Here is a 24543-nt window from a genome sequence, read left to right on the forward strand (position 1 = left end):
TTTGGCTTGCACAACTGAATGAATGGCAGTGTTATTTATTATGGTGTAGAACACGGGAAGAGCAGGATTGAGGGGTGAGGGGGAGTCCATTTTCAGCCTGCTAAGTTTGAGATTCCTAGAAAACATTCAAATGGAGATGTCAAAAAAACTTTTAAGATTTCTGAGTCCACAATTTAGGGGAGAAGTGGGGATTGGAGTTTTAAATTTAGGAGTAATCAGTTTCTAAAGACACAGGACAAGTTGAGAGTACCTAGGGATTGAGTGTAGGTAAACAGAGAAGGGTCCTAGACTCACCCGTGGAGCACACCAGTATTTACAAGGTAAGAAGGAGGGAGAATGCTTTCAAAGAGACTGAGAAACAGCAACCAGCAAGGTAGGAAGAAAACCAAGAGTGTAGTGTCACTGAAGACATTTGAAAATAGGTTTCAAGAGGAGCATAATCAACTATGTGGAATGCTCCTGAGAGTCTGAGTAAGGTGAGGGCTGAAAAGTCACTGTCAGGGCCAGGTTATCCACTAATCTACAGGTGCCTCTGGCTCATCATACTTGTAGGAGCTCACAGAATGTTTTCATTTTAACTTCTTTGAAAATCAGAAATAAAAAATGAACATGATAATAATAATGAATCCAGCCTGTGTTATATTTGTCTTTATAGCAATGCACATAAATTATAATTTTTAATACTTTTTATGAAAAAAGGTCCCTCAAAGGTCTTAATGTGGCCCTGCTGAGCATCGGATGGGCAGTGTGGGATTCCCTGCTCACCTTGGTAAGAACAGCTTGGAAGGAGTCCTGGGAACAGAAGCCTGATAGGTGTGGGTTCAGGGGAGAGTTGGAGGGGGCATGGAATGTGGTGACAGGAGACTGCATTTTTAACAAATCTGTAAATGAATTCTGTACGGAAGTGCTGAAAAACAGGATCCTAGCTGGAAAAGAAGTGGAGCCAAAGGAAGTTTTTGTTTTATTTTGTGTGAAGTGAAGCCAAAGGAGGTGTGTGTGTGTGTGCGTCTATCTGTGTGTGTTTGGGGAAACTAGGAAGACATATCTTTTAGGAGATACAATTGGAGAAGCAGCGTCCTTCAGAGTAGAGGGTCGTGGGCAGGGTACCCAGAGAGAGGAGCCAGCCTTAGATTGGAGGCCATTCTTCCCGTGGCTTCCGTTTCCACAGTGAAATAAAAAATCAAATCATCAGCTGAGAGTGAGGAGGTCTGAGAGTGTGGGGGAGATTTGAGGAGAGAACAAACTATACATAAATAGTCACTTTTATATTGAGAGAATGGATTGTCTAGGGAAACGTGAGAAGATTGCTGAGGGAGAGAGAATGTAAGAAAATTGAAAAGGTTAATGACCGTATTTATCTCTGGGTAGTAGAGTCAAATTTGATTTTTGTTTTACTTTCTATTGGGTTGGCCAAAAATTTCATTTGGGTTGTTCCATAACATCTTACGGAAAAACCCAAACGAACTTTTTGGCCAACCCAATATAATTTTTGTTTTCAAAGTTTTTACATGGAAGTACTTTTGGTGCTTTATAAAGCTATTAAAAATAACTTTTAATAACCCCAGCAGTCTTCCTATCCTTTATATATTGCCTTGGTTCTTATTTTCTACAGGAATTTTTCCTGGACCAAATCCAGCTCCTTGTTAAAATTCCGCTAAGACTTAGTAATCTCCAGTGTGTGATGGTATTCTTTTATATATATTGTTATGTTATTTTAACTCCTTTCTGTATGAATATATTGTTTTCCTAATGAGATTACCAAATCTTTACTGCCAGCAACTAGGTCCCATAAAGGCCTTTCTTGGTTTGAATGCATCAGTGTACACAAATGTCTTAGATACGGATTTTCTTTGTTGACACGTGGGTTTTCTCTTGCCTTCTGTGGCAGAGCTTGCTCTCTCCTTGCGGGCCATGTAATCCCCAACCTGTCCTGAACCAGATACATCCCTTCCTCCCAGCACCCTTCCAAACGCATCTCAGTTTTTATTGAGGCCATGAGCTCTCTACCTGCAGAGCAGACCATGAGGAGGATGAGCAAGGAGGCGGTGGGAGAGAACCCTGCCCCCTCACCTTCTTACCTCCATTCCTCACCTCCTCCCCCACAGTGCTCCCTAATGTGTTCTAGTGTCCGTGGGTAGCAGGAAAGACAGAGGGCTTATTCTCCTGTGTCAGCATCCCTACCTACGGCCACAGTGCTCGAATTTGCTCAGTGATGTCCCTCAAGATGGTTCTTCGAGACCAATGGCTCCTCTCTGCCCCCTCACCAAGCTCCTCGCTGACCACATAGAGGCGGACTCTGTGTGGAGCAAGGACTGGGTAGTGGTGGGATGGAGGTGGAGAGACAACCTGGGAGTTTTATTTGGAGGTACTCTTTCCTTCACGTTGGTGGCCCAGCAATGCTGACCTCCTTTTAGTCTTCAAAGGAACCATGCTCCTTACCATCTCAAGGCCGTGCACACCTGTTGCCTCTGTCTGGAACTCTCCGTCACCAACCCGTGCTTAATTCCTAAGCATCCTTCAACTCTTAGCCATTCGGGGCACTCACCTAACTGTCCACTATATACGATGCTAAATACTATATAGTAAATTCCATATAGCGTATGCTATGTGCTACATGCTATATGCTATGTACTATGTTATGCATACTATATTCTATACACTATATACTGTATACTATAAACTATATACTGCATACTGTATATTTTCTTCATAGCATAGTATTTATCACTACTCCTTAGTATATATTAATGTTTCTGGTTGTTTGTTTAAATATTTTTCCCCAATAAAAAGATTTACTAGGCTAGAAACCATGTCTTTGTTGTTTCCCATTATATACCTAGTGCCTCCATAAATGCTTTTCAAAGGTTGAATAATGAACTGTGATCTTCAGGAAGAGATGAATTTTGAGATTTCTGAAGGGAAGGTATATGGATTGATGGAAAATTGAAGAAAGGAATAGCTTGGGCAAACATATGAAGGCAGAAATAAGCTTCTAACAAGTGACAAGTAAAATTCTGTTTGTTTGTTTTTTCGTTTTAATGAATTATAAGATTAAGTCTACCTTTATGAGACATTGTCCTCAGAACAGTGATTTGCAGTGGCCTTACTTCACTGTCACAGTCAAGTTCTAAAACTGTTCTGGGAGAGTTATTATGCAAAGGTGACTTTCAAAAGTCTTCCTGATGAATAGATGCCAATGCAGAAAAAGATTTATTCAGTTTAGGGTGTTTTGAACGTTAGACTTTATTCAGTTTATGGTATTTTGGCTTTTGTTGTTTGGATTCATATCCTCAGAATGAAAATTATTTCAAGATATGTACCTCTTAGCAGTAAGGATGTACATGTTTACCTAAAAGAAAATTTCACAAAGCAATATGAACAAAAGAAGGAAAAAGGAAAATTCAACAAATTAATCTAGAAAATTACTCCTAAGGAAGTTATCTTTAATAATTCTTTTAGATTAACCTTTGTACTAGATTTTATAACAGTTCCAGGTACAAGTTAAATACTTGGCAGTTCTATCAGACTTCCTGGATTCCTATTCTCTGCCGATATATCTTACTCAGACTTTGAAAGAAATCTTCAATACATATTTAGAAATTCCCTGAAGAAAAACTTCATCTACCATCTGCTTCATCTATTTGCTTAAGGAATTTAATTCAGAATCTTGTATCGTAATCAAAGGGAGGGCATAATTCAGGGAATAGACAAATCTCTTTAGGACAAAAGCTGATTGTTAAACAAGATGCTCTGGTAGATCTTTCTCTAAATGGACAGATTATGTCTTGTTACCAGTAACTACTGAATGGAAAATTAGTCAGTACTGCAGGTCAGCAGGTCAACATTAGCAGTGACTCTTCCTGGATCCTCCTGCTCTGCCCTTTTCACTCTACTATGGTATCTCTCAAGTTGTGTTTGTAGGGCTTAGCAATAGTCAGCAATTTAAAAAACATTGTATCCCTGCTCAAATAAGTATAGAGATTACCACATACCAAAATTCCCTCTTGGAAATGTATGTTAGATTGAAAACTCTAAGGCATCCTATAATTTTTAGGAAATATTGTCCTAAGCTGAACTAATAAAGCATTAGGGGAAAAAAAATCAAGGCATAGAGAACAGATATAATAGCAGTCTTAAGTTTCTCTCATCCTCTCTCCAATGCCCTGTGCACAGCAGATATTGAATAAATAGTCAATATTAATGAGGGAAAGGTGAAAGATGTTAGTGGCAATTAAGAAATTCTGTGCATGGTAGGTCAGGTAAAATCATATAGAAGCAAAAAAGGACTGATGCCAGTTCATCAGTATTTGAAAAGGATGGATAAAGACTATTATCAATATTTAAACTGAAGGAAATCTCATCATCACCTCTTTCTAATAGAGTTTATGTCATTTGCTATCTTTCCAAATTCCCATTCATCCCCAATCTTCTAATTTTTTTGCCTTTTGAACTTGCCAAGTATATGACTTGCCCCAATTTTTGAAAATTTCTTATTTTATATTGTTATTTTAAAATCACCTTATTGAGGTACTATGGACATACAAAAGGCTGTAAATATTTAACAACTTGATCAGTTTGGAGATAAATATTCACCCGTGAAACCATCACCACAATCAAATCTATAGAATAAATCCATCACCTCCCAAAGTTTCTTCCCACCTGATTGATTGATTTTTATATTGATTTTTCTTTTGTGGTAAGAGATTACCCTCCTAATAAAATTAGAAATATACAGTACAGTATTTTTAACTATAAGCCCCTATGTTGTACAGTAGATCTCCAGAACACATTTTGGTTTTTTAGAATTATTCAATGCATAGCAAGTTTGTGAAGGATGCAAAGTTTACATCACAAATGGATTTTAAAAAAGAAATAAAAATTACTTTTTAAAAAATGTTGTGATGCAATTAAGAGAAAGGTATATGGATTGAAGAATTCCTTTGTTTATGTATAAAATAAAGGATGAAAAAATCAGATCAGAACTGAGATAAAAAAATGTCTTGATCATTTTTCTGAAGGAGAAAAAGAAAAACTTGAACCTTTTCTAATCGTGGGACAATGCATTGCCTAGTTTTAAAAAATGAGAAGGAATCCCATCCATTATGATTTGAAATGCTGACCCATAACTCAGGGAGGTTTTATATTTACATTTCTTTGATTTTGCAAAATAGAATATCACATTTTCCCAAATTTTTGCTTATACCATTTAACCTTAATATTATAATATATTTTCATCTCCCTGTTTCCAGGATGTATTTAGCAATAGCTATTGAGTTTGGGGCTTTGTCTCAATGACATAATATGTCATCATTTTTTATAATGCATTATTTTTATAAGATACCATGTTGCTGTCTCCAATGGGTATTACTGTCATGTAGTGATTTTAAATGTTTCCATACAAATTGGCAACTTGAGCATATTAGATACTGTTACTCCTTGAGTAGAAAAGCAGCTTCTCTCTTAACTTGGTATATTAAATTGTGTTTCCAGTGATGCACTGAAAACATTAAAAACTCATTATAGCAGAATCTTTCTTCTTCTAGGGCATTCTGCTCTAGTGTTTGTAAGCTTAGCTCTAAAGGATTACATCAGTTTGATTATTTTATCTGAGAAAACATATTCTTGTCTAAAGGTTTCTCTTTTTCAATGATGATTGTAATCAGCAATTTTCTATTTTAAAATGGTCTTTCTGATATCTTGTTTCAGATGGAAGAGAATTATAAGATCATCTCAGTGGAGAATAGATGTATTTTAAGAATACCACCATAATTAGGAAATGACCCTTAGAGTAATAAATCTTTAGAATTGAAAAGACATTTAACTAGTCAATGTAAACCCAAAGCATAGAAAGTAAGCTCCCAGAGGGTAAGACCCTCTCTATCTTTTCAGTGCTATATTCAGCCTCCCCAAACAACATCTGGCCTGAGTCAGCCCTCAGATTGTTAAATACAGGAATAAATGAAATATGTAAAGCACAGTTTTCTTTTCCATCCAAGGAGATGTAGTAAATGCTGAGTCTGATCTTTTCTTTCTTCAAAGGGAAATTAATATGACTAACAAAAGAAACAAGAAACAAAAAAATATGTATAAGCAACAAAAATATTCTCCGTATCATGGGAGAGTTGAAAGGTGACAGGAAAGTTCAAAGGAATGCAAGACATCTGCCTGGTAGGGATGGAAATGTTTCAGGAAGAAGATAAAGCTGGAGAAGAAGGTGAGATTTTGACAGGGATAGTTCACTGGGGAAGTGGAAATAGAGATGAGAACATGCAGAAAGCAACTAAAAAAACGATGAAGGGTAAAGGCCTGACCTTGCCTATCCTGGGGAGAAAACTGGATAGATAAATTAGTGCTGGCTCAAGGAGGGCATTAAATGACAGACCATGCCACTTAGAGCTGTTTTATTATCACCTTTCACCATAAATTGGTTCTCTTTCCTGTGATCTTTATCATAAGTAGTAAGAAGGAATGCTCTCATCAGAAATTTTCTCTCTGTCTCACTGGTAGCATTTATATTGTAGACATGCTCTCTTTTGAAATCATCACCTCTTTGGATTTCTGTGATGCTCTTTCCCAGCTTATTCCCTCTTTCTCTGGCCTCCTCCGGCTCTTTGCATGCTCACCCTTCTCCATCATGAAAGGTGGCTTCAGCATCCCTGTCCTCTGGTCTGCCTTTGCATACTCATCACTGTGATCTTCAGTCTCTTGTCCTGCCTCCACTCTGCTCCTCCAGGTGGCCAACCCCTGAGAACTTCGTCATCTCCCCTCCTAAACCTTGCTCCCTATTTCATCAATCTTTCCATTTTTCATCCAGTTGTGCAGGATCTACATTTTTAAATTAACTTTGTTTTTTTTTTCCTTTTTGATCATCTCTGCTCCTTTTTTTTCCCCTCATAGACTCTGTTTGACCCATCCCTTCCTTTCCATTCTCACTGCCAACAGTTAGGTCACCTCACACCTGGATTATTCTAATCACCTCTGGCTCCTCACTGGGATCCTTGTTTGCCATTACTCCCTCAACAGGGAGTGTAATTCTACCAAACTAAAGAATATTTTTATTACTCTCCCTTTTGCTTAGTTTCACAATAGAAATCAGCCAACATTTATAGAGAACCCATTATATACTACACAGAGCAGTAGGCAGAGGGGGTTACAATAATAAATGCATTCCCTGATATACAGGGATATTCAGTTTAGTGTGGGTGACAGACTTGTAAACCTAAGTTACTCACAATGAAATAAGTAATAAAATGCCTTAAAATTCCTTCTGTCATTTCCTGTTACTTTGAGATAACCTTGTTTACTTTAACCTTGATGGTAAATTCTTCATGCCATTTTAAAATAAATTCGTTGCTCTATTACTTAAAAAACTGAATTGTTTTTTAATCTACACCAGCAACTATGGTTATGATGTTTTATAATTTGCAAGATAAGTAAATCTTTTAATCCAGAGTTAGATTTTTGAAAATAATTGTCTTGAGATTCAGAGAAAATATACGTCACTTGGACTGTAGCTGTTCTCCAAGCAAAATGTACATATTTATAAACCAACATTTGGTTTTGTTTAGTTCAAAAGCTAAACCAAAAATGTCAAAGTGAAATGTTTGTTTTGCCAATAAACGTTATAAAAAATTACACTGTACTCATTGCAGGGAAGAGATATTTACTCCATTTTTAAATTGGTTAAGAATGACCAAATATTGGTGCTCTCAGCTTAAAGTAGACTGTTAAAATTATAAGGTGTTTTATGTAAGACCCATGGTAACCACAAAAATAATACATGTAGAAGATATATGACAGAGAGAGAGAGAGGAAGGAAACAAAGCATACCATTACTAAATTACCAATGAAATACAAAGTAAAATAGCAAGAGAATAAAAGATGGACAAAAGAGCTACTACAAGACAGAAAACAAGTGACAAAATGACAATAGTAAGTCCTTTTTTTTCTTTTTTTAATTTTTATTTATTTAATTTTTGTCTGTGTTGGGTCTTCGTTTCTGTGCGAGGGCTTTCTCTAGTTGCGGCAAGCGGGGGCCACTCTTCATTGTGGTGCGCGGGCCTCTCACTGTCGCGGCCTGTAATTTGTAAGAAAATTGAATCAGTAATCAAAAAACTTCCGACAAGGAAAGCCCATGACCATACGGCTTAATGGCTGAAGTGTACCAAAGATTTAAGAATTAACACCAATCCTTCTCAATCTCTTCCAAAAAATAGAAGAAGAGGGAATACTTCCAAACTTATTTTATGAGGCCAGCATTACTGTGATACCAAAGCCAAAGACATTACAAGAAAAGAAAACTACAGACCACTATCCCTGATAAACATAAATGCAAAAATTCTCAACAAAATACAAGCAAACCAAATTCAACAACACATTGAAAGGATCATTAAACCATTACCAAGTGGGATTTATCCATGGGATGGGATTGAAGGATGGTTCAACATATGAAAATCAGTTAATGTGATACACCATATTTCCTAGCAAGAGCAATTAGGCAAGAAAATGAAATAAAAAGTGTCCAAATTGGAAAGGAAGAAGTAAAATTATCTCTGTTTGAGGATGACATGATTTTATACTTTGAAAACCTTAAGGACCTCACACACCAAAAAAAACCTGTTAAAACTAATAAAAGAGTTGAGTAATGTTGCAGAATATAAAGTCATTATGCAAAAATTAATTGTTTCTATACACTAACAACAAACTATCTGAGAAGAAAATCAGGGAAGAATCCCATTTACAACAGCATCAAAAGAGAAAAAATACATAGGAATGGATTTAATCAAAGAGATGAAAGATTTGCACACTGAAAACTATAAAACATTGATGAAAGAAATTGAAGAAGATTGAAATAAATGGGAAAACATCATGTGTTCATGGATTGGAAGACAATATTTTTTAAATGTCTATACTCCCCAAAGCAATCTACAAATTCAATGCAGTCTCTACCAAAATGCTAATTGCATTTTTTACAGAAATAGAAAAAAAATCTTAAAATTCATATGAAATCACAAAAGGTTCTGAGTAGTCAAAATAATCTTGATAAAAAACACAAAGATGGAGGTACCACACTTCCTTTTTTTTTCTAAAGGTGTATTTCTTTTCAAAGTGGGTTTTTTTTTTTGTTTGTTTTGTTTTGTTTTGATGGTTTCTAGCCTTTTTTTTTTTTTTTAAGACAATTTATTTATTTTTAGCTGCACGGCATGTGGGATCTTAGTGCCCCAACCAGGGATCGAACCCATGCATTGGAAGGGCAGAGTCTTAACCACTGGACCACTAGGGAAGTCCCAGTATTACACTTCCTAATTTCAAAATATATTACAACACAGTAATTAAAACAGTATGGTACTGGCATAAAGATAGACTGTGTACCAATGGAATGGAACAGAAAGCCCAGAAATAAATCCATGAATATACGGTCAACTGATCTTCAACAAGGGTGCCAAGAATACAGAATGGGGAAAGAATTGACTCTTCAACAAATGGTGTTGGGAAAAGTGAGTATCCACATGCCAAAGAATGAAATCGAACCTTTGTCTTACATCATACACAAAAATCAATTCAAAATGAATTAAAGACTTTAACATAGGACCCGAGCCTGTAAAACTCCTAGAAGAACACATAGAGAGAAAGCTTTTTGACATTGAGCTGGGCAATGATTTCTTGGATTTGACACCAAGAGCAAAGGTACAAAGCAAAATAAACAAATTGGACTACATCAAACTAAAACACTCTGCACAGCAAAGGAAACCATCATTAAAATGGAAAGGCAACCTATGGAATGGAAGAAAATATTTGCAAACCATCTATCTGATAAGGGGTTCATATCCAAAATACATAAGGACTTCCTACAACTCAATAGCAAAATAATGAATAACCCAGTTAAAAAATGGGGAAAAGGCTTTGATAGATATTTCTCCAAAGAAGACATACAAATGACCAACATTTGTTTTCATCTGGTGAAAGGATGCTCATCAGGACTAATCATCAGGAAAATGCAAATCAAAATCACAATGAGATATCACTTCACACCTGTTAGGATGGCTGTTGTATAAAAAAATATAGAGATAACAAGTGTTGGGACTTCCCTCGTGGCGCAGTGGTTAAGAATCCGCCTGCCAATGCAGGGGACACGGCTTCGATCCCTGGTCCAGGAAGATGCCACATGCTGCAGAGCAACTAAGCCTGTGCACCACAACTACCGAGCCTGCCTTCCAGAGCCCACGAGCCACAACTACTGAAGCCCGTACGCCTAGAGCCTGTGCTCCACGACAGGAGAAGCCACTGCAGTGAGAAGCCAGCACACCACAGGGAAGAGTAGCCCCCGCTCGCTACAACTAAAGAAAGCCCATGTGCAGCAACGAAGAACCAAAGCAACCAAAAATAAATTTAAAAAAATTTTTTTTAAGTAATAATAAAAAAAATTTTTTAAGTGTGTCTTTAAAAAAGAAAGGTAACAAGTGTTGGCCAGAATGTGGTGAAATTGGAACACTTGTACACAGCTGGTGAGACTGTAAAATGGTGCAGCTGCTATGAAAAACAGTATGGAGGTTCAAAACATTAAAAACAGAACTACTATAGGATCCGGCAATCTCACCTCTGGGTATTTACCCAAAAGAATTGAAAGTAGAATCTTGAAGAGATATTTGCACTGCCATGTTCATTGCAGCATTATTAACAAAGCCAAGATGTAGAAACAACCTAAATGTCCATCAACAGAGGAGTGGATAAAGCAAATATATACATATGATAGAATATTGGTCAGCCTGACCAAAGAGGGAGATCTTGCCTTATGCAGCCACATGGATGAACTTTGAAGACTTTATGCTAGGTGAGATAAGTTAGTCACAAAAGGACAAACACTGCAGGATTCCACACTTATAGGATGTGTCTAAAATAGTCACACTCACAGAAGCAGTGAGTAGAATGGTGGTTGCCAGAGGCTGTGGGGAAGTGAGAAGCTGCTGTCCGATGGGTATGAAGTTTCAGCTAGGCGAGATGGATGCGTTCTAGAGACCTGCTGTCCAGCACTGTGTTCACAGTTAACAATGCTGCACTGTGCACTTCAGCAATTAAGAGCGTAGATCTCATGTTAAGTGTTCTTACCACAATTTAAAAAGGTGGATGAATAACCAAATATTTTGTGTAAACTTTGCATGAGATGTCAGAGTGTCAATCTCAGGGTTGCCCTTTCTCATAACAAAGTTACTTTTCCCAGAGGGCAAATATTCTGAGAAACATTTGATATCCAGAAAGTTCACAGGTCCTAATGTACACCTTCTAATGTTTTCTAACACTCTTTGAAACATTTTGATTAGCACTTGAATTTTATTTGATAGTCTCTCCCTGAGTCTTTCAGTTACTGAACAACAGAGAGATGTAAACTTAAGTTGTTCACTTGTGAAAATTTTTAAAAAGTTATAATTCCCTTTTAGTATTCACTCTGACCCTAACCTGACTTTAGATTTTAGGTAGCTCCTTCTCCTCATTGAATAGTCTTTATTAGTTTTTTCCTAGAAAAGAAATCCTCCCCTGCATTTCAGCTCCATGTTTTTTTCTCCATTACCCTCTGATTCAGTGGTGAAATATCCAGTGGGAGTCTTTACTGACCATTTTACTTTTTTAGTCTGTCTATCTGTATTAGGTTGGGAACCCTCAGAACAAGACTTCTGTTCGAGTATATGTATAACATTTATACAGTTATGTTTTATAGATTCTTAAGTACACTGATTTTATTGCTTTGCATTTATTTAACATTATGTCAATATTTTATGCTGCCTTAGTTTATTCCAAAGAGAGGTCTGCATGAAAGTTGGAAAGAAAATCTTTATCATGAAACATATTTGCTATATCTCTTTATATAATACTTGTGAAATGCTAATGTTGCAGACAAATACGTTGTCAGCAAGAAAGTAAATGCATTTGTCAGATATACTAGGCTCTACTTAAGGTTTTCTTTAGACCACAGAAGATGACAAGTCAAAATGCAATAAGTGACCCTTGAAGTGATTTTTTCAGTTCCCTGAAGGGTAGTTTATCTATGCGTGTCATGCATCCTCACCTTATCTGAGGCAGAGACACAAATCCAGTTTCATGGTTAAATTAGCAGGTAATCCCTCCCGTTTGTAGGCCTTGAAATGGTGCTTATCCGTCCAAGGAATCTGATTATACCGGATCCCCAAACTTTCTGCTTCGGTGCACAAGGGTTTAATTCCAAGACAACTGACTCAACAGGGAAACTTCAGTGGTGGAAAACCACCGTATAACCCCTTTGGTTGTGATACCTAAGGTTGCATATGAGTGACAGAAATTGGATTAAGTTGTTTGCACACTTTTATTCTGAAACCACCCTTTCAGCCTAGATTTAGCTTTTTCTCCACCAGTTTCCTCATCTTAGTAAATGGCACCATCATCTTCCAGTTGATTCCTTCCTCAGCTCTCTCACCTTATATCCAATAAACCATCTGGACATTGATTCTACTTCTGAAAAAAGCCTGATGTGTCTGCTTCTCTCCACCTCCCTCTTAGTTTAAGCCCATTCCTTCTGTCCATGGATTATTGAAATAGTGAACTGTTCACCCTATTTCAAGTATGGTTCCCCCTTACTCATTGTCTATACTCTGCCTGAATGAACTTTAAAATTTTTTTGAAATATTTCAGCTGTACAAAAAATATGAATAATACAGAAAACATGTGTGTACTCAATACAGATTGAAGGGGGTAAAATAGACACAGTTGAATTTTGCTATGTACCCTTCTCCATGTGTTCTTCACTCTTTCTCTGGAAATAAACACTCTCCTGAATGTGGTGTTTATCAGAATGATTTTCCAGTAAAGCAGATCTGGTCATGTTAAGTCTCTGCTTCAATCTTTCAATGTGTTCCTGTAGCCTTTGAAAAAAAGTCCCCAAACCTTTGCCACGGCTGGCACGGCCTCCCAGAGACTGACCCCTGGCTGTTGCTCTCCAACCTCATCATACACACACCATTCTCTGCGCAGTCCAGAGAATGTCCTCTCCCTGCTGTAAACTCAGTGCCTAGTGTAATCCCTCAAACATACCAAGCACTCAACCATTGCTTGCAGACTGGATGCAGACATGAATGACCGCATATTGTGTTGAGACACAAACATGAACAAGTCATGGCCCCCGTCCTCTGGAGTCGGTAACAGGTGATAAGGAGGAGAGAGGCCAGGGGATGGATGTGAAAATCAACAATTGCAACTCAGTGTGATAAGACCTATAATAGAAGTAGGATGAGCATAGGGCTGGAACACAAAGGGTGTGATCAGGTCTTCTGGAGTTGGAGAGGATAAAAGAAGGTTTCACGCAAGAGGAGACGTTTAAATTGAAGCTTAAAAACTGATTAAGATTTTTCAGGACACAGAAGGAGGAAAGCGTATTTCAGGCAGAAAAGTAGCATGTGAAAGTGCATAAAACCCATGGCACCCACAGAAAGCTGTGAGTAGCTGAAGCCCAGGGTGCATGTGGAGGAGAGGTGGGAAATAAAGTCGAAGAGCCAGGCAGTGACCAAAGCATGGCTTTATTTGTCAGGTGGTGGCGTTTGGAGACTGAACAATTCTCATTCTTGAAAACCAATTTATTACTTATATGCAAGAGAGTCTGCCAAGCCAAGCAGCACGTATACAGAGATGAGTGCATTGACCCAATATCCTTAAAGGCTTAGCTAACAAGGAGATAAAACAAATCCACAATGCAATTTTTTTTTAACCACTTTCTCCTCAAATATAAGGTTCTCTGAAATGGCTATATCTAATGAAATTGGGGTTGTGTATACTCTTTGTAAAGTCATTGGGTAGCAGCCATAAACCAGAGGGGCCTCCATGTCACTCTGACACCTGCAGTAAGACTGTGTTGTAGTATCAAGTCTTGAAAAACCTCCAGCATTGCAGAGCCTACAGAGGATGGCAGTGGCCACCTGAGGGAGAGTGGTGACCCACGTTCATGCGATTTCAGCCTCCACCTTTTGCAGGATGGTACAAGTTTAGTTGGGGACCTGTGCTGGCCCACTACCCAAGGTCAGCAGTGAGTAGACGCTCACTGGAGTGACTTCAGCCCTTTGTTGGTAGCAACAGGAGAGAACCATTTTTTTAGCTTAAGGAGGGTCATCTTCCTCAAATAACATGTAAGTACTCCTGAGAGGGGATAAAGATTATATGCCATTCACACTGTAGTAGATAATAACTCATCAATAATAATAATATAATTCATCATAATAATTCAGATTCTTCCTGAGAGAAGATTTAAATAGGAAGGAGAGAGCTGATGGTCATTATGTACCTGAGTAGGGTCTCTGACAATGACAATGTTAAAGCCTGAACAATGAACTCTAATAAATTTTGCCTATTTCTCCCCAGGCCTCCCATATCCCAAATTTGTAGAAAGGTTAAAACATCATTCATCTTAATTTTAATATATTTAAAGAGGTATTACTTTAAAACTGGTGTCTGATTGAATCTAGGCTTGCCCTGGTTTTGTTGAACTTTGGGCACATATGCGAGGTGCCCTGTTATTACTGGGTTATGTCATCGAGGCCAAATTCACCTGCAGCCACCTTGACTGCTCCATTCACACACTAACCAGGACCTGTGGATAGACGTCCAGGGAAAGAATTCTTCCCAGCATGGCGAACCTTTTCATTCTCTGCCTTAGCAGACATAAAAGTGAAATAAAAGAAAATTCATCCCTTAGTCTGAATCGGTTACACAAAAGCACATTTGAGATACGAGCTTTTGCTGCTCTTCCACAAAAGCTACATGTTAGAGAACCAGGTTATCAATTACAGAATAGCTTTCATGCCTTCCCATGGTCCCCTTTGAGAAGTGCCTCTTTCAACCTAAGAAGATGATAGCTTTGCTCCCCCTTTTTGGCAGATGTGAATGTAAAGGTGTTGAAAAAATACAAGAATCTCTTTTATTTTCCTTGGGAGGCAATAAAATGTTGCCACTAAACATGGAAGGTCCTTTTCTACTGGTCATACCAGTTAACCTAAGACCTGGTGTAGCATTATTCATTCACTCTGGGTGGTCCCAGAGTTGTGGTTCTATTGCTTGCCTTTTGTTTGCTACATACCCATTTCTGTCTGTTTCCAGTAAGTATTATTCTGGTCAAAGGTCAAGTAAAATGAGAAGTAAATAGCCACTTTTGCCAGTAACATTTCCTACTGTTTTCCTTTGGTTGGATAGTCAGATGTTAAGGTATAATTGAAGTAAAATGTTGAGAAGGAAGTAGAAAAATAAGGTCTGTATTAAAGTAGCAAGAAAAGTAACATTTTCAGATATCTAGGGATTGATGGCTTAGATTCTCTTTGTCTGAGGTATGTATGAAGTAAGAAGAGGTAAAATATAGTCACATATAAAAACAAATAGAAATTGGTTGAGCATCACAAAATATCCATAGTTGAATGTGTATGAATGCTTGAATACATACTTAAGAATTTTAGAATCTAAGCAGTCTTTGCAGTGACTCCCAAGGTCAGGGAAAATGCTTTATCGGCATTTTGATCCAAATAAATATATTCAGTCAAATTTTTTACAGTAAGATTATAGGAAGTAGAATCTCTAACATTTGAATTAGGATCTAGTTTGTGAAATAAATGGTAATTCTAACCAAATTCTACTCTTTTTTGCCTCAATGACCATATCCTGAATGAATACGAGTAGTTCTGTATAGTAACTCTCTCTGGTGGAAGAACATATATCCTAATAAACTCTGCCCTGAGTCAACACTAGGAAGAGATGACCCTGAATAAACGAACCTGATTTTTTTTGGGTTGTTTATTTTTTCATTTTGTGTGAGGGAAAGAGTTGGGAGAGAAATATTAGAATTATTATAGATGTGAAAAGGTCTTAGGGCTTCTTTTAATCTCTCACTGCTCTCAGTAATTACAGTGTTTCCTAAAATAGAGTTGATAAATTTTATGTAAGAGTACATTTTATATCTGTGAAAATAAATGCGTTTTTTAAAAGCTCGATCTAGTGGGTGTTAACTAAGATATTGATGGGCTTGTGCAACGGGATCAGCAAAATGGGTAAAATCATGCTTAAAATGCTTTCAAAAGAAGTAAGCTGATTGGATTTTATTGTGCTTCAGATTTTAAGATACTCGATTATCTGTTTTGTATTGATTTACAAAATCTATATACTCTAAGATGCTCTCTCTCTCTATATATGTATGTACATACAGTATATGTGTGCATATACATACGGGTGTGCATACACACAATACACACATATGTATATCAAAGCACAGCCAAATATGTTATAAATTCCTTTCTTTTCTTGAATAGAGTTTTTCTTTCAGCATCTAGTGTTTTGGGTGTTCAAATTATAGGGCACATTGAAAGTACAAAGCACAAAGTGTGTAATGTGAATATACAATTGGGCCAATGCTCTTTTGTTATGGCAATTTTGTCCCTCTCACTGAGCACTCATCTCCTTACAGGACCGAACTACTAAAACACTTGAGAAAATAGAGTTAGGATCACAACTCTGAGAGTGTAAAAAGGGCACATGTCTCAAGGAGACTGACAATATCACAGAAGTTTGATCCTGAGCACAGGACTGCAGCAGTCAAGAGCACAAGAGGAGAGAAATCAGTGCAACCGCAGAGGGGGCCTCCACAGAGCTCTGATTTTAAAAGGATGCCAGAGCAATGCAGATGCTCGATATATATGTGCTGAATGGTGGAACTGCAGCTACATTTGTAGAGTCCTTTTTCACCAATTAATGCACACAGCAATGTTGTTTAAAAGGCAGTTATTTTTAGCCTAATTTTACAGAAGAAATTGCAACTCAGTGAGAGTAAGTGATGACATGAGATCGGATGATGCAGCTTGTAAAACATGAAAAAGTCACATCTGAGCCTTTGCATTACACTTCGCCTTTTCATGGAGAGAAATGCATGTATATACATACACAATATGTTTATTACATATAATATATATATACACACACTATACTTACACACAACCTGTTTACATACGATCTATATATCCATCTGAAACAGTATATAAGACACTAGATTGGATGTATAAGCTCATGGCTAAGGTGTTAAAACCCAAGCCCATTGAGACATTTGGGATATTTCAGTTAAGCTGGAGAAAAAAGGAAGGAACAGGCCTTCGGTTTGGGACTGGTGGTGCAAGGCAGATGGCCATCTTTGAGAAGCAAAGCTCTCCTACTCCTGTGTCGCTCCTTTCCTGTCTAGATGAATGGTATTTCTCTTGCACTGAAAAGGGAAGGACAATGAAGAGACTGTGAGTACATTCAAGACATCTCATGACGCGGATGGATTCTGGTAAAACTTGGGGATGAGATTTCTCTCTCTCCTAGGATGTGTAAACAATAATGGAAAATGAAAACATTTCTGGAGGAATAAAGGTGAAAAAGTATAGTTATCTTTTAAAAAATATAGAATAAAACTGGTTTTGGAAACTAGAGGCTAGATAGACTGAAATTCTAGGCAAGAATCTAAATGAGGTTTTCTCCTGCTATGTTTTTACTTTAAATTTACCAGATTTATAAAGTAGGACATGCAGTACTACAGAGTATTCAATAATACAGTAAGGTCTGATGATGTAGAAGCTACCTGAAGGTGGCCTCTCGTTACATTTAGTCATCTTCCTTCCAGGGCTGTTTCCAGACATTTAAAAATGGATTTCAATGAGAGTTTTTAAGTCCTTGGAAAAGGAAGGGACAGTTTTCATTGTTCCTCATGGTAGTGGGGAGCCCTGGAGATGGAATGAAAGCCGAGCAAGGCGTGAACTCCTCTCTCTAGAGCAGGACAGAGCCTGGATGGAAGCCCAGCTGATAACCTAGAGATGTTCTAGGTGGTTTCCCGAAGGGTTTATTTAGGTTCCGGTAAATGGGCAGAAATTCCAGGGGAGCCAATATTTATAGGTCAGGAAATGAAAGTGGTTGTCTTCTAGAAAAACTGCACACAAGGAGCAAGGTTCAAGGTACGAGGTGGGATTTGAGATAAAGGCTTTGCAAACACAGGACAGCATACCCCAAACCAAGCAGACCTCAGGTATAAGGACTAACTCCCAACTATAATTTGGCTGCTATATGTAAGTCCAGCATTTGACAACAGGATCCCTGAATCCTCAGTCTAGGGCCATAAGTAATTCAAAGCAACCCTCCCCTTCTCCCCCTTGCAAGAGTAAGGCTTTCAAAATATAGTACCTGGATCCATCTGGACAGAGGGGATGGACTTGATTTTCAGGCAAAAAGGAGCAATGCAACGCCTGCATGAAAAGCATGTAGTTCATGCACTACCCAACTCCTGGGGGTGCCATCCACTGTCTGCAGTGTGAAAGGACCCCTCTCTGGAAATCCCAGATAATCAGATGCCTTTAGCACAGAGGGAAGAGGGGAGCTGTTGACCGTAACAACTAAGAATTAACATGAGTTAAGAACATGTTACATTATTTATTTGAGAAATAAGATGGAGAAGGCAAGAACTACAGGCAACAATTTTGTTAATAGTTCAAAATGAAAATGAAAGAAGTTATGGATTTTTGTCTCTCTTCCTTTCCTCACCTACATAATTCTGGCTCCTGTTCTTTCCTTCTGGAGTTGGAGAGAGGCACTTTATATCATCAACATAAATTTTATATTGGTAATTTCATGAACATAATTTGCAGCCAATAACCAAGTTGTCACCGGTTGCTTTTTTCCCCCAGAGGGTGACTGTTGTGATTTGTAGTCCCCAGTGTGGCCTTAAGCCAATAGGATAAAGGAGTCTATGAGATGTGATATATTTTGACATATATAAGTTTTCATTGTATAAAATATGATTGACACCTTGACACCTGGTTGGAACTGTAAAGGAAAGGTATTTGGTGATTGACAAGAGTGTAGGTTGCTTCCTAGGAGCCCATGGTTAGTAAGTTCATATGAACTTCAGAAATGCTTCTGTTTTTGTCTTTAACTGTCTAAGTTGCATGTACACACCAATATCCTCACAGTGAGCTATGTGGTCTACTAGCAACAATTTTGTCCAGAGGAAGCCTGTCACATGAAACCTGTCATTCATTGTACAGTTGCAGCTGGCAGGCAGTTAGTTACCAGATAACTTACCACAACTTTTAATTTTCATATTAGCAGTTGCTGCCACATGTAGTTTTGTTTAAAAGGCTAAGTGAATTACAAACAAATATTTGTCTGAAAGGGGCTAGTTTATAGCACGTGGTAATGTACTGTGATTCATAAAATGGCATTTGTGCAAAACGTAAGTTGAATTATGCTCAAACTGCATTTGTTTGCTTTGAGCAAGTTGTCCACCACAAACACAGAGCAACTGATAAAACAATAAGCACAAACAACACCCAGTTAAACAACTCAGTTCTTCATGCATAGAGATGGACAGGTCATATATAAGGTTACGGAAGGATCAGTGTGAGGAATCTGCTCTCCAAATCTTCGCAGATAAGAGACCATAAATTTCAGATCTACTTGATTAATGTGTAGGGGTCATGGTAGACATGTCATAAAGGTGGCAGCGGTTGCATACACCATTGTCACTTGTACTCTAAAGGCAGCATTTAAATATAAGTGTTCAGTGCCCTACAGGCATACCCATCGGATCCAACCTTTCCTCTGGGGTCAAAAATATCAACTGAGAGATGATGAAGTAGAATATTTTATGTAGCTCTTTACACATTAAAGTTTCACAGAATGTTTCATAGGCAATTATAGCCTTTTCATGCTTCCTTCATTACTGTGACACTTTCAATTAAATGAAACAACCATTTACAACCAATAGGAGGTAGATATTTTTACAAGGTGCTATTCCATCAGAATGTAAGGAAACATATATCGACATAAGTGTAGAACTTTGGACATTAAGGCTTCTTTATTACCTGTTGTCTTGTAGTTAGGTTCAGTGGTACACCTTAACCCAAACTGGAATAATACAAAGAAACACGTATCATATCATTTGAGTCTGAAGCACAATTTTGATGTTATATAAACATCCGAGTGCAGGTCTAGTCACCTATTAGGCATTAGGCAGAAAAGCCTTCAAGGGGTAAAAAATAGAATTTAATTGATTTTTTTTTCTGCAAATTTTTTGTTTTAAACATTATCTTTGAGTGTTTTTAATGTATTAACTCATTCAGCCATCATAACAACCCAATGATATAGATATTACTCCTCCATTTAACAGATTAGGGAACTGAGCCACAGAGAGGTCGGGAACTCGTGTCACACAGCTAGGAAATAATTTGATTTTACCGTCAAATATATTCCCTAATCATATGTCATTCATCTACCAATTTGAGAGTCATTTGGTGGATTTTGATGGAGGAATCTATTTTAACTCTATTTGTACAATTTGCAGTTAAAAGAATAGAGGCTGAAGCAGTACAATAAAAGTAGCAGGATTTAAGGTGACTGCCACTCCGCTCCAAGGTAGAGGTATTGGAGCTTTCACAGAGCGGACAGGTCTTTTCTTCCTCCAACTCCTTGTTTAAGTATGAAATCCAGTGAGGGAGAGTATATAGTTCTGGACACATAATGAATTCTAAAGTATGTTGTGAAGAGGTCATAAAATTTGGAATCAGAAGACCAATTCTAGCCATGTGGCTTTAAGCAAATTACCCAGCCTCATTACATGCTTCACTTAATAAATAGAAATAATAATAATAATAATATAATTCCTTTCAAAGTTATTATAAGGATACAGTGAAGAGAATATATGAAAATAATGTAATTGGTAAAGTGGTATATAGATATTGGTTAATTTCACAATTATCACAATAATATTTGTAGTTAGTAAATATATAATTGTTGTTAATAAATATATAATGATTGGGTAAAGGTTATTCATGCCAGGACTTACAATGATAGAATCCTCAAATGACTTGATGAGGTTTACAGATTTAAAACTAGAATATTCAAGTGACTAGAGACCATCTACAGAAACAGCCCAAGGAGATCCTTCAGCTGCAAGAGCAAAGCTGTCAATTACAGCTGAGCTCACAACTTGACTTTAGGTTTACTCGTGAAGGCAAGAGAAATGCAGTGTGTAGCTATCACTTGAAATTCAAAAAATAAAATGCATTTGCTTCTCTTATTTGGATCTTTTAAGTGGAGGTGTCTTTCTGGGTTCCAAATTACCTGGCTAATAACCACTTTTCTACAAATCTTATGACTAGGTAGATGAGTGCTATTTAAATTAGAAGCACATAGTGAGTAAAAGAGACATTTTGTGATTAGCTCTTCAAATGGCTACAACCAAGTTTGAAAAAAACAGTAAATATATGTTGCCTAAATTGAAAAATGAAATATTTTTTCTGTACAAGTGGACATGCCCAAGACAACTAAAGAAAAGAGACAAATGTCTAAACGGGGTATTGGTAGCTATGAATGCCTTTGAAGATGTGGAAAAGATTTATTCCATTAAAGGACTCTTTACTTTGCATAGCTGGTTCTTATTCAACATCTGATTACACTTCCCTCCCTGCTCTCAGCAGGCCTGTAAGGTTTCTCTCCACTCAATTAATCACTGCTGAAATGATATTTTTAAAACCTAGGAATGTAAGGAGAACTCAGTAGAGCCCATCACTACAATCAAGCATTTTACTTCATAGTCCCTAAGAACTAACCTAAGATAATGAAGGAATCGGGTTTCATGTGGCTAAGTAAACAAGATGTATTCTCTGAATTAGCAAAATTAAACTCATTTTGTGGAGTAGTGGAGTTTTTGTATCCTTGGATTGTTTTTCACATTAGTCTTGGTGGTGGTAGTAGTAATAGTGGTAGCAGATTAATAGTAGTGGCAGACTCTTTCTTGTTAGTAGCAGTTGTAGCAGCTATAATACTCATAGGACTAGTACTTATAATTTATATTAATGTTATAATAATAGAAGAATCAAGAGTTGTAATTATAACTTTTACACATTAGCAAATTCTTCCATCATTTTACTTAGTTCTTTGGGAATAATTTGAGACTTCACCTTTAAAATTTGGGAAATTGTAGTTCTAGAAAACTTTTTCCTGATGAGAGGAAGCAGCAGATAATGATTCTCATGATCTGAAAGACCGAGTTATATACAATAGAATGGAAAATAATGTTTTGCCAAATCTATAAAAATAAATATAAATCTTATTTATTTTAAAAATTAATAATTAAGTATCTGAAATCATTTATGGCTCTGCATTTTTCAATTCTGTTTTTCTAGGAATTGCTGCTGCAATTTCCTACAGAGTTGTTTTGGTGAATGAATTTTGTATTGATTTAAAATTATCTTACTGCCTTGAACTACTGCCCTCTTTATTCTTTAAATAAATCAGTTTCTCTTATTAATACATGGAGAATTTAAAGTAAGGGAGTAACTATCCTGAGCTACTGTCCCTGAAAGAACACTTTCAGAGTATAATTCAATTTTTTCCTTAAAAGATCATATTTATAGAATTTTTGTATCCATTTTAATGGTGAAATTAATGGTGAATATAAAAGCATGCTGGTGAGGATAGGAGAAAAAAAGTAAATCATAGACCCTGAAAAATAGTCACTCTTCATCTTTATAATTTTAAGGATGTGATGTTGGACTTTGAACATGGAGAGCATGGCTCTGAAAATCTACATGGAAATCAAGTAACAGCAACGACTATTCCACCCAATCATAATATCTTTTAGTACACTTGAGCTACGTGAAATTGCAAATATACAAAGTTCTGCTCAAGACATAGGGAATTTATTTTGAAAGATATTTTTTGGCAAATGAGAAACAAAGAGTAATTGATGATTAAAACATGCTAAAGATTTTACCAGTTAAGTATTTTTTTTAAAGGTGAATATCTATGATTCAATTATGTCTTTGATGAAAAATAAAAAGGAAGTCAAAGGAAAGACAACATTGCTGGAAAGACAGAAATTGATTTCAATAACTTACCTAGAAATTACAGTTGAGAATTTGAAACAATAAAGGCCATGATATGCCAATGAAAGCTTTATTCAGACCATGAAGTGAGATAAAAGTTTTACACTTTTAGAAGTTTAAATTCTACATAATTTTGTGGTTTTAAAAAAAATCCCGCTTTTTAAATTAATTCTTATGGAAATAGGAAAATGATCTATAGTAACCCCAGATATGTAGTTAACTTATGATTGCCTAAACATTACAATTGCTTTGTCACAAATAACTTGCTTTGGATTTTATTTTGTAATAATGTATGTGTGTACGTGTGCATTTTTTATGTTCTTAATTGTGTACTTCCTAGATTAATATGAAAAATTAGTTGGTATTCCCTGAGCTGACTCTCCTTTTAGGCAGCTAAAGACCTTGGAGGCAAGAAGCCAGTATAGGATTAACAATTTGTCATGGTTAATCCACAAAGTAAATAAACCCAGTGTGAATAATTGAAAGTGGGTAGGGTTGTAATGTGAGAGGTATTGAAAGTTAATTCAAGAGGAAGTTCTCCATAGTAAATTCCCTCTCGTTATCCAACAGCTAGAATAGGCTGGCATTGATAACTCTCTAAGTAGAGAGGCATTTGTGCATTATCAATGTTTTACCATCTTATCTGAAAACATATAGTCTTTACCTCCTTGATACAGTGCTACTTGAGCAATCTGAGAAATGTGAAGTTTTTCCATGAGTGTTTAGCCTCCTTTCAACTTTGAAAAGATGGTCCAAAACATTTTCTGCATTTTAGTATTAAAGATACATATGTGTGATTTCTAAAATGTCCTAAACTGAGATTAAGAAAAGCAATTCAACATCATGAAAATACATTCATTTGTAAACTGGACTTGCCTGTTTGACTAGTGTTAAAATAACAAGGGATTACTAAAGGCAAATTTAATGTTTGAATTACTTAGAGTACTATACTAGCCTCTTCAGCCCTTCCAGGTAATAGTCACTTTCCTGCAATTAAAGCTGTACATGCTATAGATTTCTGATTTACCAGTCTGCAAGGTGCTTCCAAATCATATGGGAATTTGTCACTTAATCCAGACTCAACTATTGCTGATCAGACATTAAGACATTAATTATGTTTCTTTTTTTTAGCTACCATGATATTTTATTTTCGAAATGTGACTGAAGGGGAGTTGGGATATTTTAATTAAAATTTTCTGGGCTTTTTCTTAACATATTTATTATTTTTCTAATTATAGGTTTCATATACACTGGAGAAGTTGTACATCGAATGCTAACAGCCACACAGTACATCGCACCTTTAATGGCAAATTTTGATCCCAGTGTATCCAGAAATTCAACGGTCAGATATTTTGATAATGGTATGTATTGGTTAGCCTATTTTTTACTAAATGTATACTTATGAACATTGATCATCAGATTCATACTAATATTTTAGTAACCTTGGGTTTTGGGGGGTAGACTGGAATTTTAAACTGCTTGATTCAAATGCCCCAAGATGACAAATGTTACACTGCAGCTGTTAATACTGCTAATATGTGGAGTAAAGTACGTGGTTAAATGTCACTCGTTTATTCATTCATTCATCTGTTCATTCAACAAATGTTTATTAACATGTATTGGGCACTATAATAAA

General features: G+C 36.7%; 1 protein-coding gene across 6 annotated transcripts in view; it reads left to right on the forward strand.

Annotated features, from left to right (window-relative positions):
• PLXDC2 (plexin domain containing 2) overlaps positions 1-24543 on the forward strand; it is a 421308-nt gene that overhangs the window by 239289 nt on the left and 157476 nt on the right. For all 6 annotated transcript variants that reach the window (XM_082385510.1, XM_082385512.1, XM_082385511.1 and 3 more), the window contains one exon: positions 24146-24268. In XM_082385510.1, coding sequence (XP_082241636.1) covers positions 24146-24268 — 123 coding nt within the window. The remainder of the gene's footprint in view (positions 1-24145; positions 24269-24543) is intronic.

The sequence above is a fragment of the Balaenoptera borealis genome (genome assembly GCF_965194805.1).
Source record: "Balaenoptera borealis genome assembly, chromosome: 3".
Taxonomy (NCBI): domain Eukaryota; kingdom Metazoa; phylum Chordata; class Mammalia; order Artiodactyla; family Balaenopteridae; genus Balaenoptera; species Balaenoptera borealis.